Here is a 17,515-nt window from a genome sequence, read left to right on the forward strand (position 1 = left end):
GTTACCCAAACAGAGAAAGAAATGAAATTCATTCTCCTGATTAATAATATTGCTAACAACTAAGCAACAGAAATGATTTAAAAATTTTAAAAAATATGTTTTTCTAAACAACAAATAAATTTAACAGTGAAAAACCAAGGCTTTTTTAAGTAATCTGAATCTGAAATAAGTCCACCACGCAGAACAGAAAACTCACTGAGAAAACATTTCTCAATTAAAATGTTCACAATTAAGAAAAAAAAATTGAATAAAAAAAATTAACAGCCAACTCAAATTTAAGTGCTAACAATCTAAATGCGAGGAATCTCTTACGAATGGATATACACAAATTAATTTAAAAATAGAAACCTAAATTAGATGAGAAATAATTTAAAAAGAAATAGATATTTAGACAACTGAAAGTGAGCAATATAGTTTTAAAATTTTTGTTATAACTAAGATACGTAATTAAAAAGACTAAGAATAGATACAGTCTGTAATTTACGGGGCAGACAGACAGTACATTTGTGATGATGTCAGAGATCATGTGAGCAATTTGTAATGTCATGCTCACATGACATTACAAAAATCACGTGATCTCTGACATCATTTGCGACTTTTTTAGTCATAATTTAGTTGAAAACTTTCTGGCAACACTGTTCTGAGTGTTGGAGGCTAGACAGTTTTGAGGACAAAGGTTGGAACTTTGGTGAACTGTTTTCATCTGCTTTCTTTGTCAGGGTGAAAACTGGCAGTGAGTTACATAATTTATATTTTTCACTTGTACTATTCATGCTGAAGTAAAGTAATTAAAATTTCTTTGTAAAAATATGATCATATACTTCGTTGGTAAAACTCAAATACAGTTTAACAAAAATAGAATAATTTTAAAATCGGTCGGAATTCTGCATTTTTCTGATGGGATAATGGGCTGATTATATGACTTTTGTAATCTTCATTGTAATGAATAAGTTTTCCATAAAAGTATAACTTTTAAGGAAAATATCTTCAAACTTTCCCTCATGAGCGATGCCTTCTTTGATAAGTTACAACACAGAAAATATAAAATATTTACAATGTACAGACATAATGATTTTTTGGAAGCAGAAGAAATGAAAAATTTACAACGCCTTCACCTGGAATAGAACCACGGATCTCTCAATTATCCGCTGAGCATGCAGACCACCACACCACGAAGGCATGTTAAGAAGGCAGAAGAAATACCTTATAACCAGATTTCAAAGAGCATCTTTAGATTGATATTATACTATAAAATGCATTACAGGTATTTCATCAATAAATACATTTCTGAAGCAGACAAAAAATTCCTAGTCTATTTACAATATTGGTTATCTTATTTTAAGTTGTATATTAGTTTATTGTTACTTCCAATCCCATAAAATAATATTCGAACCACAAACAGAAAATTCTGATTAGAACAAAATTTAAAACTCAAACTTATTTGCCTATCATATCAATCTATCATATTTTAGAGTAAATCTAGCAATGTCATTACTTGCTTCTCCTGGTTTCAGTCACTGAGAGCTGAAGAACTGGACCTTTGATGTTGCATTCATGCTTCATTTTTAAAAACAAAATTCTGAAAAATTTGAACCATAGAAGGAAACTTACTTGTTCCCTAATAAAAGCTCAAATGATTAATTACAAATACACAGGAATTAGCTCTGAACAAAGGTTAAGTTTAAAATTTCAGTGATGCATTCAGTTTAGAAAGGGGAGGAAAGCTGAATTTGCCCACTGCACTGGAATAAGTCATGCTGGTGGGTTGATATACGAGATATAAATGCACAAATGAAAGAGGAAGCATTTCAGATTTTTAATACTAGAGGTTGTTATGGATCGATTGCTAGATATATCACGATTCACAAATTTACTGCTATTTTATTCACTTCAATACAAAACACATATTAGATGCAGACGGATATTGTTTATTGTTGTTAAATGACTTGCCTTTGTTTCTTCCTCCTCCTGTTTCTGTTAATACCTTCAAACTAAAAACACAGATGCTAAATTTTTCTTAAAAATTAGATAAGATTGTTTACCAATCCAAAATCTAAAAGTTTATGATTTGAAAATGCACTGAAAATGTAGGGCTGTTATGCAGAATTAGCTGCAAAATTCATTATTAAAAATAATTTCATGACTAACTAAATTCTTATGTCAAACTGCAAATGAATAAAAAATTTCATAAACCTGAAAGCTTGATTTAAGAGCTGGAAGATGTCCGATCTGAATAAAATCAGTAGTTTAAAATAACATCTACACCACGTGCCTTTCCGAAGTTATGATGAATTAACATTAAATAGCCTTGATCTACCTGAATTTTAAACAATAAACAATTGAACTGCAGTTTTCAGATACATACATTTAAAGAAGTATTAAAAAAATTATATTTATGCATGTTTCAATTTAGATTTCAGTTTCTTCTTAACAGTAGCACATAATTAGTAAAACAGACAGATGACAAATAGTATTAGACAGTTTTAATTATTATAAATAATTGCAATACATATTAAAATGGATTTTGGTTTGGTTTAGTTAAAGCCTACCTTGGCTATCTGCCTTAGGGGAGGGATGCCTTTGTGGAGGACTTCCTAAGGAAAAATGGTTCATATACATGTTACACATGAGGAAATCTGTAAAAACATCCATCTGTTTGCCTGGAATTGAACCCAAGTCAGAACTACCAGTATTCAGCGTTTTTACCATCGGGTGCTGGTGGGCCATATTAAAATGGTAACCACATTAATATCACATAATTCAAATTCTTGTGCTATCACACAGAATGCCACAAATATTTTTTTCAGAGAATTTTCACTAAAAATCTGCAGTAGTTTTTCTTAATATATGAATTTAATTTTAAATACATAGCAGTTTAAATACACGAATAAAAAATACTTATTACTTTTATACCTACCCTTGGGTGAAAAATGGATCTATCTGAGCAGGTGACATGTGTGAATTACTATTCAGACAAAATGATTTACTAGGTGTTAATATACTATCATTGTTAACAGTTTCAGTATCTGAAATAAAAAGCATAAAAATTAAGCACAGAGTGACATAAAAAATTTATGAACTATAATAAATCAAATACCTTTATGTACATAAACATATTAGAAGTAAATATTACTTGGTCTTCCTGGTGTCTTTGGAGTTGTGTCAAACTGCAAAGTAAAGATTATTCATTTATAAATGCTTATTAATTAATAGATAAAAAAAAATTTACTGTTTATTTTTATTATAACTTTGAAATAAAAATATTTTAAAATTTTCAAGTATTAACTAGAAAATGACTTCAGCCTTTTCACTCAAAACAAAGTCTAAACTTGGAATAATAGGCTATATCAGATGAAAATACACATATCCATTAACTTACAAAAGAAGATTTTCTTACAATTAATGCTTGAAATAATATATATATGTGTGTGTGTAAGGTAAAAAATATATATTAATCAAAATTAGGTACTGTTCTGTTATCAGGAATGGGTTCAGAAATGTATGTTATGTACTAGCCTTCGTCTGGCTTTTAAATGTACCGGAAAAACGGCTGAAGGGAACACCAAACGTTAAAATTTAAAAACTGCGTAGAATTTTACTCTGCAGAGCAACTTCATAAAAAATGTTATTACGTATAACAAAATTACAATGAAATAAGCAATATCCCTTAATACAAATATTAATTATCCTAATAAATAAATTAACCAACTTCCCTTTGCAAACTTGTAAGAACTCAAATGGTATAAAGGAGGTTAAGAACTTTGTTTCCTAAAAAAATCACTCAACACTTTTCAATATCTTAAAAACAGTGAAATGAGAAATAAAAAACATAAAAGAATACAAAAAACAAAAAATTCTAAAAAGGAAAGTATAATTAATGATATTTTATCATATATTTTCCACGAGAAAAAAATTACAATGAAATAAGCTATATCACTTAAAAATTTTATTAATTATCCTAATAAAAAAATTAACCAACTTTCCGTTGAAGGAAAAAAATCATGGAAAACTTTTCAATATCTAACAAACAGTGAAATAAGCAAAAAATGACATGAAAGCAACTAAAAAAACATAAAATTCTGCGCAGAATTTTACTCTACAGAACAAGTTAATAAAAAAAAATCAATAAACATGTATTATATATATAAAAAAATCTGATGTGTACACCACATGACTTCCCTGTATGGAATATTAAATTATACGCATTTGTTTCTTGCATTTCTTTTAAACTTAATGGATTTAATTAAATCTACTTCGCTGACAGCAATAGAATAAAGGCATTCTTTAAAAATTCACTCTATTTGTTTAACATAGCGACACTCTGGCACTAGGTTCACTTAACAGTATTATATTTCATTCATATTATAACTCAGAATGCACAAAAAGTATATCATTTAAAAAACTATCTAATCGTTGCCACATGTTCTTTTCAAATACTATAATAAAGCTAGAACAATGTAAAAAAGAAATTAAGCAAACAAACAAAAAAAAAAAAAAAAAATTTTTTCACAGACGATTGAGTATTTCTCATTCAATTAATTCAGTTTTCACTTCGCGACAAGACAAAAATACATAAAAGCTCAAAATATCTGTATTAAAAATTACTAATTATTAAAAATTAAGTAAATCTTAAACACTTATTTCCTCGAAAAAATTCCAGAAAGAATTAAGCATGATTTAATTCGCAATAATAAATGAAGGCGTTATTTTTGTTGTTGTGAAGCTTAGTCTCTCTAGATTGGCAACAAATGTACAATTCTGCTGTTTCAAATGTAAACAAATATGTCTGCCATGTTATTTAAAACTTAAACACACTTAAACAGCTTTTAAATTGTTGATAATTGTACAAATATTGCTTCCAGAATTACGAAAGGCATACCCTTAACTGGAAGATAAGAACAACATAATTCAATCATTTTTAAAGCAAAAAATGTACAATTTACAAACATATAAGAGTAAAGAAACTGAGATCACTGAGCCAGGTAATAGAGTGGATATATATATAAATATAGTATTTATATACGTTTGGTGCGGCCGATTGCAACCAAAATATGAGGTGCACATCTGCATGTTATAGCAGTCCTATATACAAAATTTCAACGTCCTGAGGCTACTCGTTTTTGAGTTATGCGAGATACGTACGCACGCACGTATGTACATATGTTCGTACAGACTCCACGAAAAATTCTCTTCAGAATTAATTTTAAAGCAGTTTTATAATTTTTTTGGAGGAAACGAATCTTTTATTCTGTCCTTACGTACAGATTCACGCAAAAACATTGTTAAATTGCATTCGATAGCGGTCAAAATGGATATTTTCGTTGAAATATGCTGCCGGAAACTTTTCGCGATTACAATACTTCCTTTTTACTTCGTACAAGGAAGTAAAAAATGACAACAGGCTATATCAGATGAAATGTGCAATCTCTTAAAAACAGTGACATAAGAAACACGATGAAAAATTGTTGCCAAATTTATATTTCTAAAAGAATGAAACTATTCAAAATGATGCGATTTCATCAAAAATCTATCAACAAACATATGATGGGAAAATTGTTGCCAAAATCACATTTTTAAAGATGTGAGATGTGGACTCTGAAGCTTCATTTAAAAAAATCTTTTAAGGATACAAAATATTATCATTTTTCCAAAATTCTTTTTGTAAAAGCAGTCGCAAGGATGAAAGTTTAATGTGTCCAAAAATCAAAGAAAAATAAACTGTACATTTTTAAAAATAAGCTTTTTTAGAAAAATTCCCGTTGAAAAGGTGTTATGCTCCCTTTGTTAAATACATTCGTATTTAAACGATTTATTGAAACAAGAAATTTATTTTAAGTTCGTAAAATAACTTGTGAAAATGGAGTGTATAGAGTAAAATCTCGCTTTCCTATAGCCCATTATGTGTCAAAATGACGCGATTTCGTCACAAAACATAAAATTAAAAAAATTCAAATTCGAATTTCGAAAAAATCACTTCGAGGTGCACTGGCTCTTGTCTAGATGTACCTATGTACCAAATTTCGTAGCAGTGGGTCTATTAGCTTACGCGCAGCGCGAACGAAAGTCACACACACAGACAGACAGACTCTTTGTTTTATTATACGTAGAGATGTATGTATGTGTTCATGTATGCATGTATATAGGTACACGAGTATGTACGCTTGTGCATACATGTTCATACATACACTTCTGAAGCTGGTCCTGATAACAGAAGACTACCTAAAATTATTACAGTCAAAAATCATTAATCCGGACTCGTCGGGACTTCGGCGATTCCGGATTATTGATTTTTCCGGATTATAGATCATCAGTTTAAATCTGGTAAAATGGCATGCAGAAATAATAAAAGTAAAAATATGAAACCGTAATTTACGAAATAAAGAACAATTATGATCTAAAGGGTATCAAAATTGACAAAAAAAAAAAAAAGCTTAATATTTATTTGTTTACTTTATTAAACATTTCTTTCAATGTAAGTTGTTTCAGTTGCTTCGTTTTTTATGTGATAATACATTCTCTTTAATTCTATAAACAGACATAATTTCCTGTTCAGTTACAAAGTTCCGCTGTTCAAGTCCTATAATTGCTGTATCCAGAATACCGACTAATTTCTCAATCGAAATTTTTTCGTTTTCAATAACCTATGTCACTTTCTTCGCTATCGGAAGCGAATTATAATGACGAGGCATTTGATTTAAATCATATCAAAGACAGAGTACATTGAGATGAAATACTACACTGAGTAAGCAATTATAAGCCAAATAAAATAAAAACATCTGCCCTTAAGATAAGGATAGTGCTGATAAATCAACTTCCAATTCATTGCACACGGCCGCGGCGTTAAAGATAAACAAAGTTTAGATAAACAAACGTTTAAGTTTAGATAAACAAAGAATATGCCTTTATCCATTTTTTGCAGCAATTCCATTTTTTGTTTAATGGACTCCGAAAGATACTTTCGCTTTGTATATCCTTTACATATTAGTAAATATATATCGGAAATTCTATTTGACATAATCGAAAGTTCAAGCTTACTTTTATAAAATTGCTCTAACAGTCTGCAAAAAATAATAATCCGGATCCAATTCGAAGATTAAGGAACAACGCAATCTGCAACATTAACTGAAATAGATAATTAGATAATTTTAGCTTAGCTTATCCCGTTCGTTATAAATTAAACGCGCATTCATAAACGTATTTTGCGCATGCGCACACGCAAATTTGCAGCGGTAAAGGTCTTACGCGCATGCGTCAACGCTACGCATGCGCAGAAAGTTTGTAGCTTTGAGGTCCGGATTATAGATCATTCCGGATTATGGGTGTCCGAATTAACAACTTTTGACTGTATAACTTAAATGAGCATTAGCCCCTTAATTCTTCGTTTTAATTTGGGTATTTTCCCTATCTATTCTAAAAATAGTAATTGCTTTGTATCTTATTTTAAACCAACCAGTTATTATGGTTTGGATCTGCACTTTAAATTCTTCTTTCCATATTCCTTACCAGGATGCAAAATTGTTTATTTATGTTTTTAAGCTGTGATTTTTGGATCTTGAGAAAGTTTCTGGCACTGCGCATGACGTGTTTAGATTCTGCCAGCTCTAGTTAAATGCAATTATCTTGCCTTTGTGTTCTCTCGATGCCGATATTTTAATCTGAAGCACTGGCAATTTACTGAGCCAGCTTATAAATCAGTACTTAATTGTGTAGTCTTCAATTACTGAACAAAGTTTGATTTGAAATGGCTGTACACTCAAAGTTATGTTTAAATAAAAAGTTGTTTTATAACCTTCCTAGGATTCTAATGTTCTATCTCAGACATAGTGATAACTCATTCAGAAGTCAAACAACAAAAATCAGTGTTATATTTTCAAAATTTTCACAGGACTAATTTCGATGGTTTTACCAAACCACCATCCTCAGCTGCAAAACCACAAATTTGCAGTGTGTGAAAATTTCATTGGTTTGTTCCACATCTGTACTACGAAATGTGGGCATTTTGAAAAACTTATGATGTGATTTCAACAATGGATTGCATACAGTGAATGGACAAAAATATGGAAACACCTTGTGAAATGCATGTTTGAAAAGAAAGATGGATTTTAATGAAATATGTAGGTGGCGCTGGCGTTTTTGACTACTGACGCCACCTATACAACTTCGTAAATGTGCTAAACAGTTCAGTTGTTGTCGGAGTACTGTTATGTGAGGTTGTCATTGCATTATGTCAGAGTTAACAGACTTCGAACGTGGGCAAATTGTTGGAGCACGTATGGTAGGTGCTTCCGTAAGCAAGGTAGCCGAGGTGTTTAGTGTTTCAAGAGGTACTGTATCGAAGATTTATTCCGTATATTTGAAAAGCGGAAAAACATCATCTGCTAAATCACAGCGCAGACGAAAGTGTGTCCTGAGCGATCGTGACAGACGATCATTAAGGGCAATTGTGACAAAAAATAAGAAGACCACAGCTGCAAAAGTTACTGCTGAAATGAATGTTGTGTTACCGAACCCTGTGAGTACCAAAACAATTAGAAGGGAGCTTCATAAACAGGGAATTGCTGGCCGTACTGCAATTGAGAAGCCACTCATCAGTGATGCTAATGCCCGTAACAGGAAAAGGTGGTGTTTAAGTCATAAAGCCTGGACTATAGAGCAGTGGAAGCGAATAATATGGTCTGACGAGTCTTCTTTCACATTGTTTCCCACTTCTGGCCGAGTTTACGTCTGGAGAACGCCATCTCAAGCCTATAATACAGACTGCTTGTTGCCAAGAGTGAAACATGGCGGGGGTTCTGTTATGGTTTGGGCAGCCATATCGTGGTTCTCTGCTAGCCCCACGATAACTGTGTCAGGGCACATGACTGCCAAGACTTATGTGAACATTTTGGCCGATCAAGTTCATCCCATGGTACAAACTTTTTTCCCCGATGGTGATGGTGTCTTCCAAGACGACAAAGCCCCTGTTCACGCAGCTCACATTGTCCAGGACTGGTTTTCTGAGCACGAGGATGAGTTGTCCCATCTCCCCTGGCCACCACAGTCACCCAACCTGAATATTATCTACCTTTGTGGTCTACAGTGGAACGGAAAGTGCGTTCTCGTTATCCACCGCCAACATCGTTATCTGAACTTGCCACTGTTTTGCAGGAAGAATGGTATAATATTCCCTTGGCAAACAGACAGGAACTGTATTTATCCATTCCGAGAAGACTGCAAGCTGTTTTGGATGCCAACGGGTTTCCTACACCATATTAAGCAAAGAAACATGTTTTTTTTAAAGGTGTTTCCATATTTTTGTCCAACTCCTGTAGGACACCTTTGTTACATTTTCTAGAATGTACTGTGACTATAGTGCCACCTATTGGCAACTTTTGTAACTAAATGTGAAACTTCTGTATCAGATTTTTACAGCTGTCCAAATAAACATATCTTTTGTTTCACTCTTCTATCAATCTTTGTTTTTGATTTATTTAATTTTGAAAACAGGGGACCTTTGTGGGACACCCTGTATATAATTTCTTTGGATATACAGTGGCAGACAAAAGAAAAAAAAAAGATTTACCTAAAGAAATAAGACATTTTGTAATGTTAACATAAAAATATCTTAGCTGCTGTAAAGCAAAATATAAGATTATTCCTCATTCATATTGCATCATTCAATTTCTATAAAGAGTGCAGCAAAAACGGTTTGCGTCATTTAAGCAATAAAAGAATGGCTCCGTATGTTCAAGTGATGCAATGGAAATGTATAGCAATTGATTCAGTTAATGAAGTACTTACGATCACTAAAAAAATTGAGTGCAATTATTGACAGTCTGAAGAGTGATTAAATCGGAGTGTGAAACTGGTGATATTGAGAGAAATGCTAGATGCCCAGCAATGGGAAAAGGGGTGCATGGGGTGAAAAACAGTTGAGAGTCACAGTCTTAGAACCTTACGTAAGACTTTTCAGAGATGCATATGGATGACAATGCTCATCCACATCAAGTAAACCTCGTTGACAAATTTCTTGAGAGTGAAGATACAGAGCGAATACTGTGGCCAGCAAAATTCCCTCATCTTAATCTGATACAGGACCTATGAGACTATTTTTCCCTGGCATACGACTTGGTTTGGGATTCACACCCAGGCACTATGGCATATGCCTTGCTACCCACACATTGTCCAGAGTGGACAATATCCCTGAGAAAGCACATGAAAAATTTCAGATATCCCCCAAAATATTAAATAGATTTATCGTTAACACCACACAAAATAAACACTTAAACAACACATTTTACATTACCATATTTACCTGTGTAATATGGAAAGATGAAGCAGGGGTAGTACTTGTATATAAAAGACCTTGCACAGGAGGTCCTCCACTTTTACCAGCAGTTGGTGTATTTATTAAGGATCTAAATCAAAGATGAGTTTCTTTATGATTAGTGAAATTATTTGGAAAAATGGATCTTAATATAACAAAGTATATCGAGTAGTTACTTGATGAAAAATATAAATCTAATAATTTTACCAGTAGTCTATACTGGCATGCAGCATACTTAAGTCGAAGAGCATTACAAAAAATACTCCTTAATTAAAGCTTGGGAAGTATTAATTTTTAAAAATTGTAAAAAAAAAAAAAAAAAAAAAAAGAGGGGGGGGGCTGTTAATTAATATTAGAAACATGAAAATCTTTCTATACAGCTAGCAACAGAAATCATTTTTATCATCCCAAGGAAATTTTTATTTTATTATTAAAATACACTAAGACACTTTTATAGAACTTATTAAGTAGAAATTTAAATCATTAAAAACGCATTGCGAAAACAATTTTAAAATAGTTTAAAAGTAATATTTACTGATGCACAAATTTACAGAGGGTGTTTACACATTTTTAGAATGATTTCAATAAAGAATTCAGAAGAAGTAATTGCTTTAGAAAAATAATTTCTGGAAACAGCTTCTTATTTAAAATGAAAAAGATCATCTGCTACTTTTATATTTGCTATTATTTAAAATACCACATGTAAACAAAAAAATTGAGTGCAATTGATGGATATATTTCTGTGGATTGAAGGATATATTTCTGATTCTTCCAAAGAGAAATATTTTTATTCTATAATTCAAAAAATCTGATGCCACCACATGACTTACTTGTACGGAATATTAAATTATATGCATTTTTTCTTGCATTTTATTTAAACTTATTAGATTGAATTAAACCTACTTCGCCGACAGCGCATAAACCACAATAGAAAAATGCATTCTTTAAAATTCACTTTGTTTACCATAGCGACACTCTGGCGCTAGGTTTACTTAACAGTATTATATTTCATTCATATTATAACTCAGAATGCACAAAATGTATATCATTTAAAGAATTATCTAATCTTTGCCACATGTTCTATTCAAATACTATAATAAAGCTAGAACTATGTATAAAAGAAATTAAGCAAATAAAACCAAAAAGAAACAGTTTTTCACAGACGATTGAGTATTTCTCATTTAATTAATTCAGTTCTTACTTCGCGAGAAGGCAAAAACACATAAAAACTCAAAATATCTATATTAAAAATTACGAAGTAAATGTCAAACGCTTATTTCCTCGAAAAAATTTCAGAAAGAATTAAGCATGATTTAATTGGCAATAATAAATGAATGTGTTATCTTTGTTGTTGCGAAGCTAAGTTTCTCTAGATTGGCAACAAATCCACTAGTCTCCTGTCTCAAATGTAAACATCAATGGCCGCCATTAAAACAGGCTTAGCGGCAATTAAACAACTTTAAAATTGCTGATAATTCTAAAAATATTGCACACAGATTTACTAAAGGCATAAAATCCTTAACCGTAAGATAAAAACAACATAATTCAGTCATTTTTAAAGCAAAAAATGTACAATTTACAAACATATAAGAGTAAAGAAACTGAGATCACTGAGCCAGGTAATAGAGTGGATATATATATAAATATATTTATATACGTTTGGTGCGGCCGATTGCAACCAAAATACGAGGTGCACATCTACATGTTATAGCAGTCCTATATACAAAATTTCAACGTCCTGAGGCTACTCGTTTTTGAGTTATGCGAGATACGTACGCATGCACGTACGTACATATGTTCGTACAGACTCCACGAAAAATTCTCTTCAGAATTAATTTTAAAGCAGTTTTATAATTTTTTTGAAGGAAAAGAGTATTTTATTCTGTCCTTACGTACAGATATGATGCAAAAACATCGTTAAATTGCATTCGATAGCGGTCAAAATGGATATTTTCGTTGAAATATGCTGCCTGAAACTTTTCGCGATTACAATACTTCTTTTTTACTTCGTACAAGGAAGTAAAAACATTGCAAAATGCATGGTATGACAATTTCTAAGTACAAAATAAAGAACATTATTAACCAGAAAGGGGGAAAACCATCAATCTTGAACATGAACTTCTACATGAAAAGATGATTAATAAATACCCGAAAAAGTACATAACATTCCTAATTTTTCTAAGGTTATACCACTGTATTCCTTGAAAAAATGAAGACTGATGCAGATACTGCATATATACCTGTTTCAAAATATTACTGGAAAGTCCATTAATATGTTGAAAACGTATATATGCATAACCTGAAGATACAGAATATTATGCTTTGGGTCTCTTGAAAAGAGCTCTTTCTAAGCACAAACCCATCCCAATTGATAAACTCTGAAAAACAGTGGAAGAGAAATGCAAATCCATAACCCTGAAAGCTTTATGAAAAGTCCTTCTATCACAGAAACCACGATGCAAACTTATAGTCCAGAAAAAGGACTCTCGTCAAACAATTAAAAAAATATTCTTTGCATTTTAAACATTAATTAAACAGCATAAAAATCCTTCTAAAATGTTTTAAAAATATCACTTTCTGTACATATATGTGCAAGAATCCCAAGTAGCACGGTAACGTCATAACGACATTGCAAACTGGTCGCAGATGTCGTTGCAAAAACGTTGCAATATGTCGTCTTTAAGATGCCCAGATGTCAGTGAAACTCCACTGTTTTCTAACCGTTGCAAAGACGTGTTTATTACGTCTTTGAAGATAAGGTTCATGTTGAATAGATGTCGTTATTGCGTCTTCCTCACATTATATTTCGGTTGTGAAAGCATCGTATCACGACGTCTTGACGCCGTCTAAATGTTTGCAAAATTCCACCTTTTTGCAACAGTTGTGAAAATGTCGTTATGACGTCCTTGTGTTACATATTGATTTATGCAGAAAAATAAGCTTAATAATTAATGTATTTTTCTTATTTTTTTTTAAATTTTGTATTCCTTGTATTTTTCCAAACTTTCAATATTTTATCATTACCTGAAAACCATAAGATAATACAATTTTTTCTCTTTAGACTAAATATGCATAATTAATAATAACCTTAATTATTTTCAGTACTTTAAACTATATTTTTTTTAAATAACTTAAAATTTTTACTAAATTACTTTAGATTTCCCCATTTTTTTTTTCTTAATCCTTTAGTATGTAAGTGAGAGTAATTATGAAAATGGTTATTATAAATATATAATAATAATAGTACGTTTTAAGTAAATAAAACTCAATCAGACATAAATAAGAGTAAAGATATATATGTGAATAAAGAAAAGAGCGTTTCTGGTTATAACAACATTATCACATTTATTTCTGTTAAATCTCAGAGGCACTGAAAATTGCCCGTCATGATAAATTAGGAAGCCGTTACATAATCAGTATTTTACCTGAACTCAAGTATAAATTAATTCGCGTTTCACAGTAAAAAATATAACCATTAACTTCTATATCTCCAAGATATACATATGAAAGACAGTATAAAGTAGTTAATAAATGTGATCAAAATATTTTATACAAAAATATACCTAAATCTAATAACTTCCTATATTCATATCTAATATGAAATAATAACCTAACAAAACAACATACATGACAGCACTATTTAAGAAAAACATGAACTAGTAGTGTTTGAAAATATAAATAGCAGAAGGAAGGTAACAGAACTAAAATTTCCAATTAATAAAAAAAAGTTGTGTTTTTTTAAATAGCAAGCAATTAAAAGTGCAATAATTAAGAGTGCAATATTATATATTTACCAGTAATGCTGATGTTTCTTAACACCATTTCTTTCAATCATATATTAATGTATTTACTTATTTTTAGTTTTCTACATTTTAGAATAATGGTAGATTACAATGATTACTTCATGCACTTTTTATAATCAATAACTTTCCTTCAGTTACTGTACAGAAATAATTTAAATAATATAGTATACAATAGTAAGCTCTTCGTTAAATAGTACACAATGAAACTTTTTGTTTCTATATATTATGAATTTCTTTTTATCACAAGTACATAAAAAGTAAATGAAAAAATAGAGTATACTTAAATTTAATAAATTATAAAACCCGATTTCCAACATTCATTTATTGAGATAACTTAATAAGCATACATAATGGCAATATTTAACAAAACGTGACTTACACAGTGTTTGGAAGAATAGATAACAAGCGAAAAGTAATAAAACTGCAATTTGCAATCAATAAAACAATATTTAGTGTTTTCTAATATTACACACTTAAATATCACATAGTTATAGATTACAATATTTCATAGTAATCCTAATGTTTCCTTAACACTATTTTTTCGATCATATGCGGAAAGGTCTGAGAACCAAACTGTTAGTTTAATATAAGTGATATACAATATAGCACTTAGGACGTTATAACCAAATCCGTGTATCCAAATATTGCACTGCTGGATCACTGAAGACTCGAGAACAGCACCATATAAGTTTAATCACCAGAAACATAAAACACCAAAACAGAACACTATTTCACTAGCACATTGCATTGTAGAGCAGATATTCACAAACAAAATAAGTAGAAATTACCACCATGATTTCTCCTCAATTCAAAATAAACTGCCATCATTATATTCTTTACCATCATTCCCTTGCTGTATTGAAACTCTCCAGTATTTAATTCCGACGGTGAATTACAAAACCGAGAAGAAAATATTTCTGAAAATAAGATGGAGCCTGAAATTATTGCGCTGTTAACTAACTTGTTCGAATTTGGCAGCTAGCCAAAGCGCACAAGCCTCGAGCTGCGATGTTTGTTTATATAATCATCTAGTAAATAATATGTATATGGAATGTCAATCTCTCGAAAGCAGTTCAGTCTAGACTTCTCAGCGGTTTGTATGATGGCATTAAACCTTTCAGTGGTTCTTCTGATAATTTTATAGAATCTTTTTTAAATGGCATAGAAGAATTATTTCAACTGAATATAATTACGACCAATGTTCACAAGATTATATTTACAAAAAAATATTTATCGGGCTCGCTATATATATAACAATAATCACTAAAACATTTGTAATGTCAATATCGCGAAATCCCGAGTGTACTGTATACTAGGATTAAACCAATCATTTTTAAATGCAAGGAGATGGACAAAAACATAACAAACATTTCATCAGAACTTTTATAGGTAACAAATTTTGTATTTTTGTTCACAGTTTCTCTAATTTTGATGTCAACATTTATTAGTAATTTATCAAAGCCATTAATTTTGTCGTTTTCCATTAAAAGTGTTAACATTTCTTTCTCCTTTTCCATTAATTTTTCCGTTCTGCTTCTCCTAACTGTCGGAGTTATTTGTCAGATATATTGGACATTCATTAAATATGCACGGATATGCAATATCTTTTAACATTGGACATTTTCTCAGAATTCTTAAAATCGCCCCATTTATAACCGTGAATACATCTTCACGCACAATCATATCTTCGCGAAAATTGCACTTTTTGCTCTGTATGCGGTAAAAATGTTTCATATTAATGTCAGCATATTAATTCAAATAAATTCATTTTTACTTCAAAAATAATAAAGTCAGTCATATTTCAGCAGTAAAATAATTGCCAACATGAGATTTGCATTGATTTCAGAAATATGATTTTTTTAAATATATAAAATGCATAACTTAATAATAATAACTTTATAAATTAGTTTCATTTTTTTAATATTTTTATAATATTTATAACAAAGTATTTTAAGTATTAATTATTTTAACAAAATTTTAACAATAATTTAGCACGTATTTTTAATGCTGATTAAATTTAAAAATTCAAGCATTTATATTAAATTTATACTTCGTTATTTGAATCTATCTTAAGGTCAGTTTACACCTGTCAGAGCGGCTCGGAGCGAGCCGCTCGTTACGATTACTTTGAGAGTGTAAACGCTCACTTCAACGGAGTAGAAACGTAGGGGAGATGAGTCAGCGCTTCCGTTTCTACTTTGAACCTGTTGAAAAATCTATCCGGGAATTTAGTCTGAGCAGCGTTCGCAGGGACGTCGTGACAGTGAGTTCTATAATGCCAAGATGTAAAGCGATAGCCAAACCATGGCACTTTTTAATGCATACGCATCTTATGAAGTGTTTTAGGGAACACTTCACTGCTTCATTAAGATGTTGCATACTTCTATAATTATGTGAGCTTATATTCGTTTTTCTACAAGCATCCTACATTATGATGCAATAAATATATGATATTATAAACTATAAAAATAAAAATGGAATTATGAAAAAAATAAATAAATCTGTTTTATTGTGGATATTTAAATTTCTTGCTTTGTATAAAAGCATTCTGGGCTATAATTCGTTACAATTCAGCTTGGATGTGAAACATGTTCAGCTTGGATGTGTGAGTGTACTGAAGGTGTATTAAGGCTTATACAAATTATGCTAGATGAATTCTAATCTTCTTAAACTATCCGTTTTAGCATTTTAAAAGTAAAATATAATCACTATATTTAACCATTATTAATTTTGTTGATATCACTTTGTGTGTTGTCCAGAAACACAATTTAAGTAGGATCCAAAAGTAAGAATTTAAGATAAATATCTTCCTGTTGGAACTATGTCATAATATACATATTCTTTTACCTGTGGTAATATATGTAATGCTCCTAAGTTTTTTGCTACTTATTTATTTAAGATTTTCTGAATAATTAGGTAGATATTATACATTTTACTTCTGCCATTGCTTTGAATAAATATTTTATGTGTTAATATTGCATTCTTCTCTAGAAATAACACAGTTCCAGTCAGAACTCTGCATAATTAATTACATGCACAGAGAGCTATTGATTCTGTGGATTCTGGTTGAATAAATATATTCTCTCTATTAATAAATAATAAAACACATTATTACTTTTACATTATTAATTAGATGTAAATAAACAGTTGTACATAGTAGAAAAACTTCGTTAATTTGAATTTCAGTAACCACAGTTGACTAAATAACTTCTCTCAAACTGAGTTTCGTTTAAATTCTTCTATCTGATATGCAATAACGTTTTTGTAACTTTGGACATTCTCGTCCGAAATTCATTTAATAATACATTTGATACTCCTAATTCATTGCGGCAAGCTACCCAGTCACGTACCCATTTCCTTTTCTTCTTCTTTTTTTTCCCCTCGCAAGAGCAGAAATTAATTCGTT

General features: G+C 30.8%; 1 protein-coding gene across 1 annotated transcript in view; it reads right to left on the minus strand.

Moving 5' to 3' along the window:
- The window catches only part of Nup35 (nucleoporin 35), a 64,355-nt gene that overhangs the window by 28,304 nt on the left and 18,536 nt on the right, over window positions 1-17,515 (minus strand). The window contains exons 4-6 of the mRNA XM_035354514.2: window positions 10,295-10,397; window positions 3,134-3,167; window positions 2,918-3,026 (exon numbers count right to left, since the gene is read on the minus strand). Of these exons, the coding sequence (XP_035210405.2) occupies window positions 2,918-3,026; window positions 3,134-3,167; window positions 10,295-10,397 (246 nt within the window). The remainder of the gene's footprint in view (window positions 1-2,917; window positions 3,027-3,133; window positions 3,168-10,294; window positions 10,398-17,515) is intronic.

The sequence above is a fragment of the Stegodyphus dumicola genome, chromosome 12 (genome assembly GCF_044657685.1).
Source record: "Stegodyphus dumicola isolate Sdum_Otavi_A_Nest chromosome 12, ASM4465768v1".
NCBI lineage: Eukaryota > Metazoa > Arthropoda > Arachnida > Araneae > Eresidae > Stegodyphus > Stegodyphus dumicola.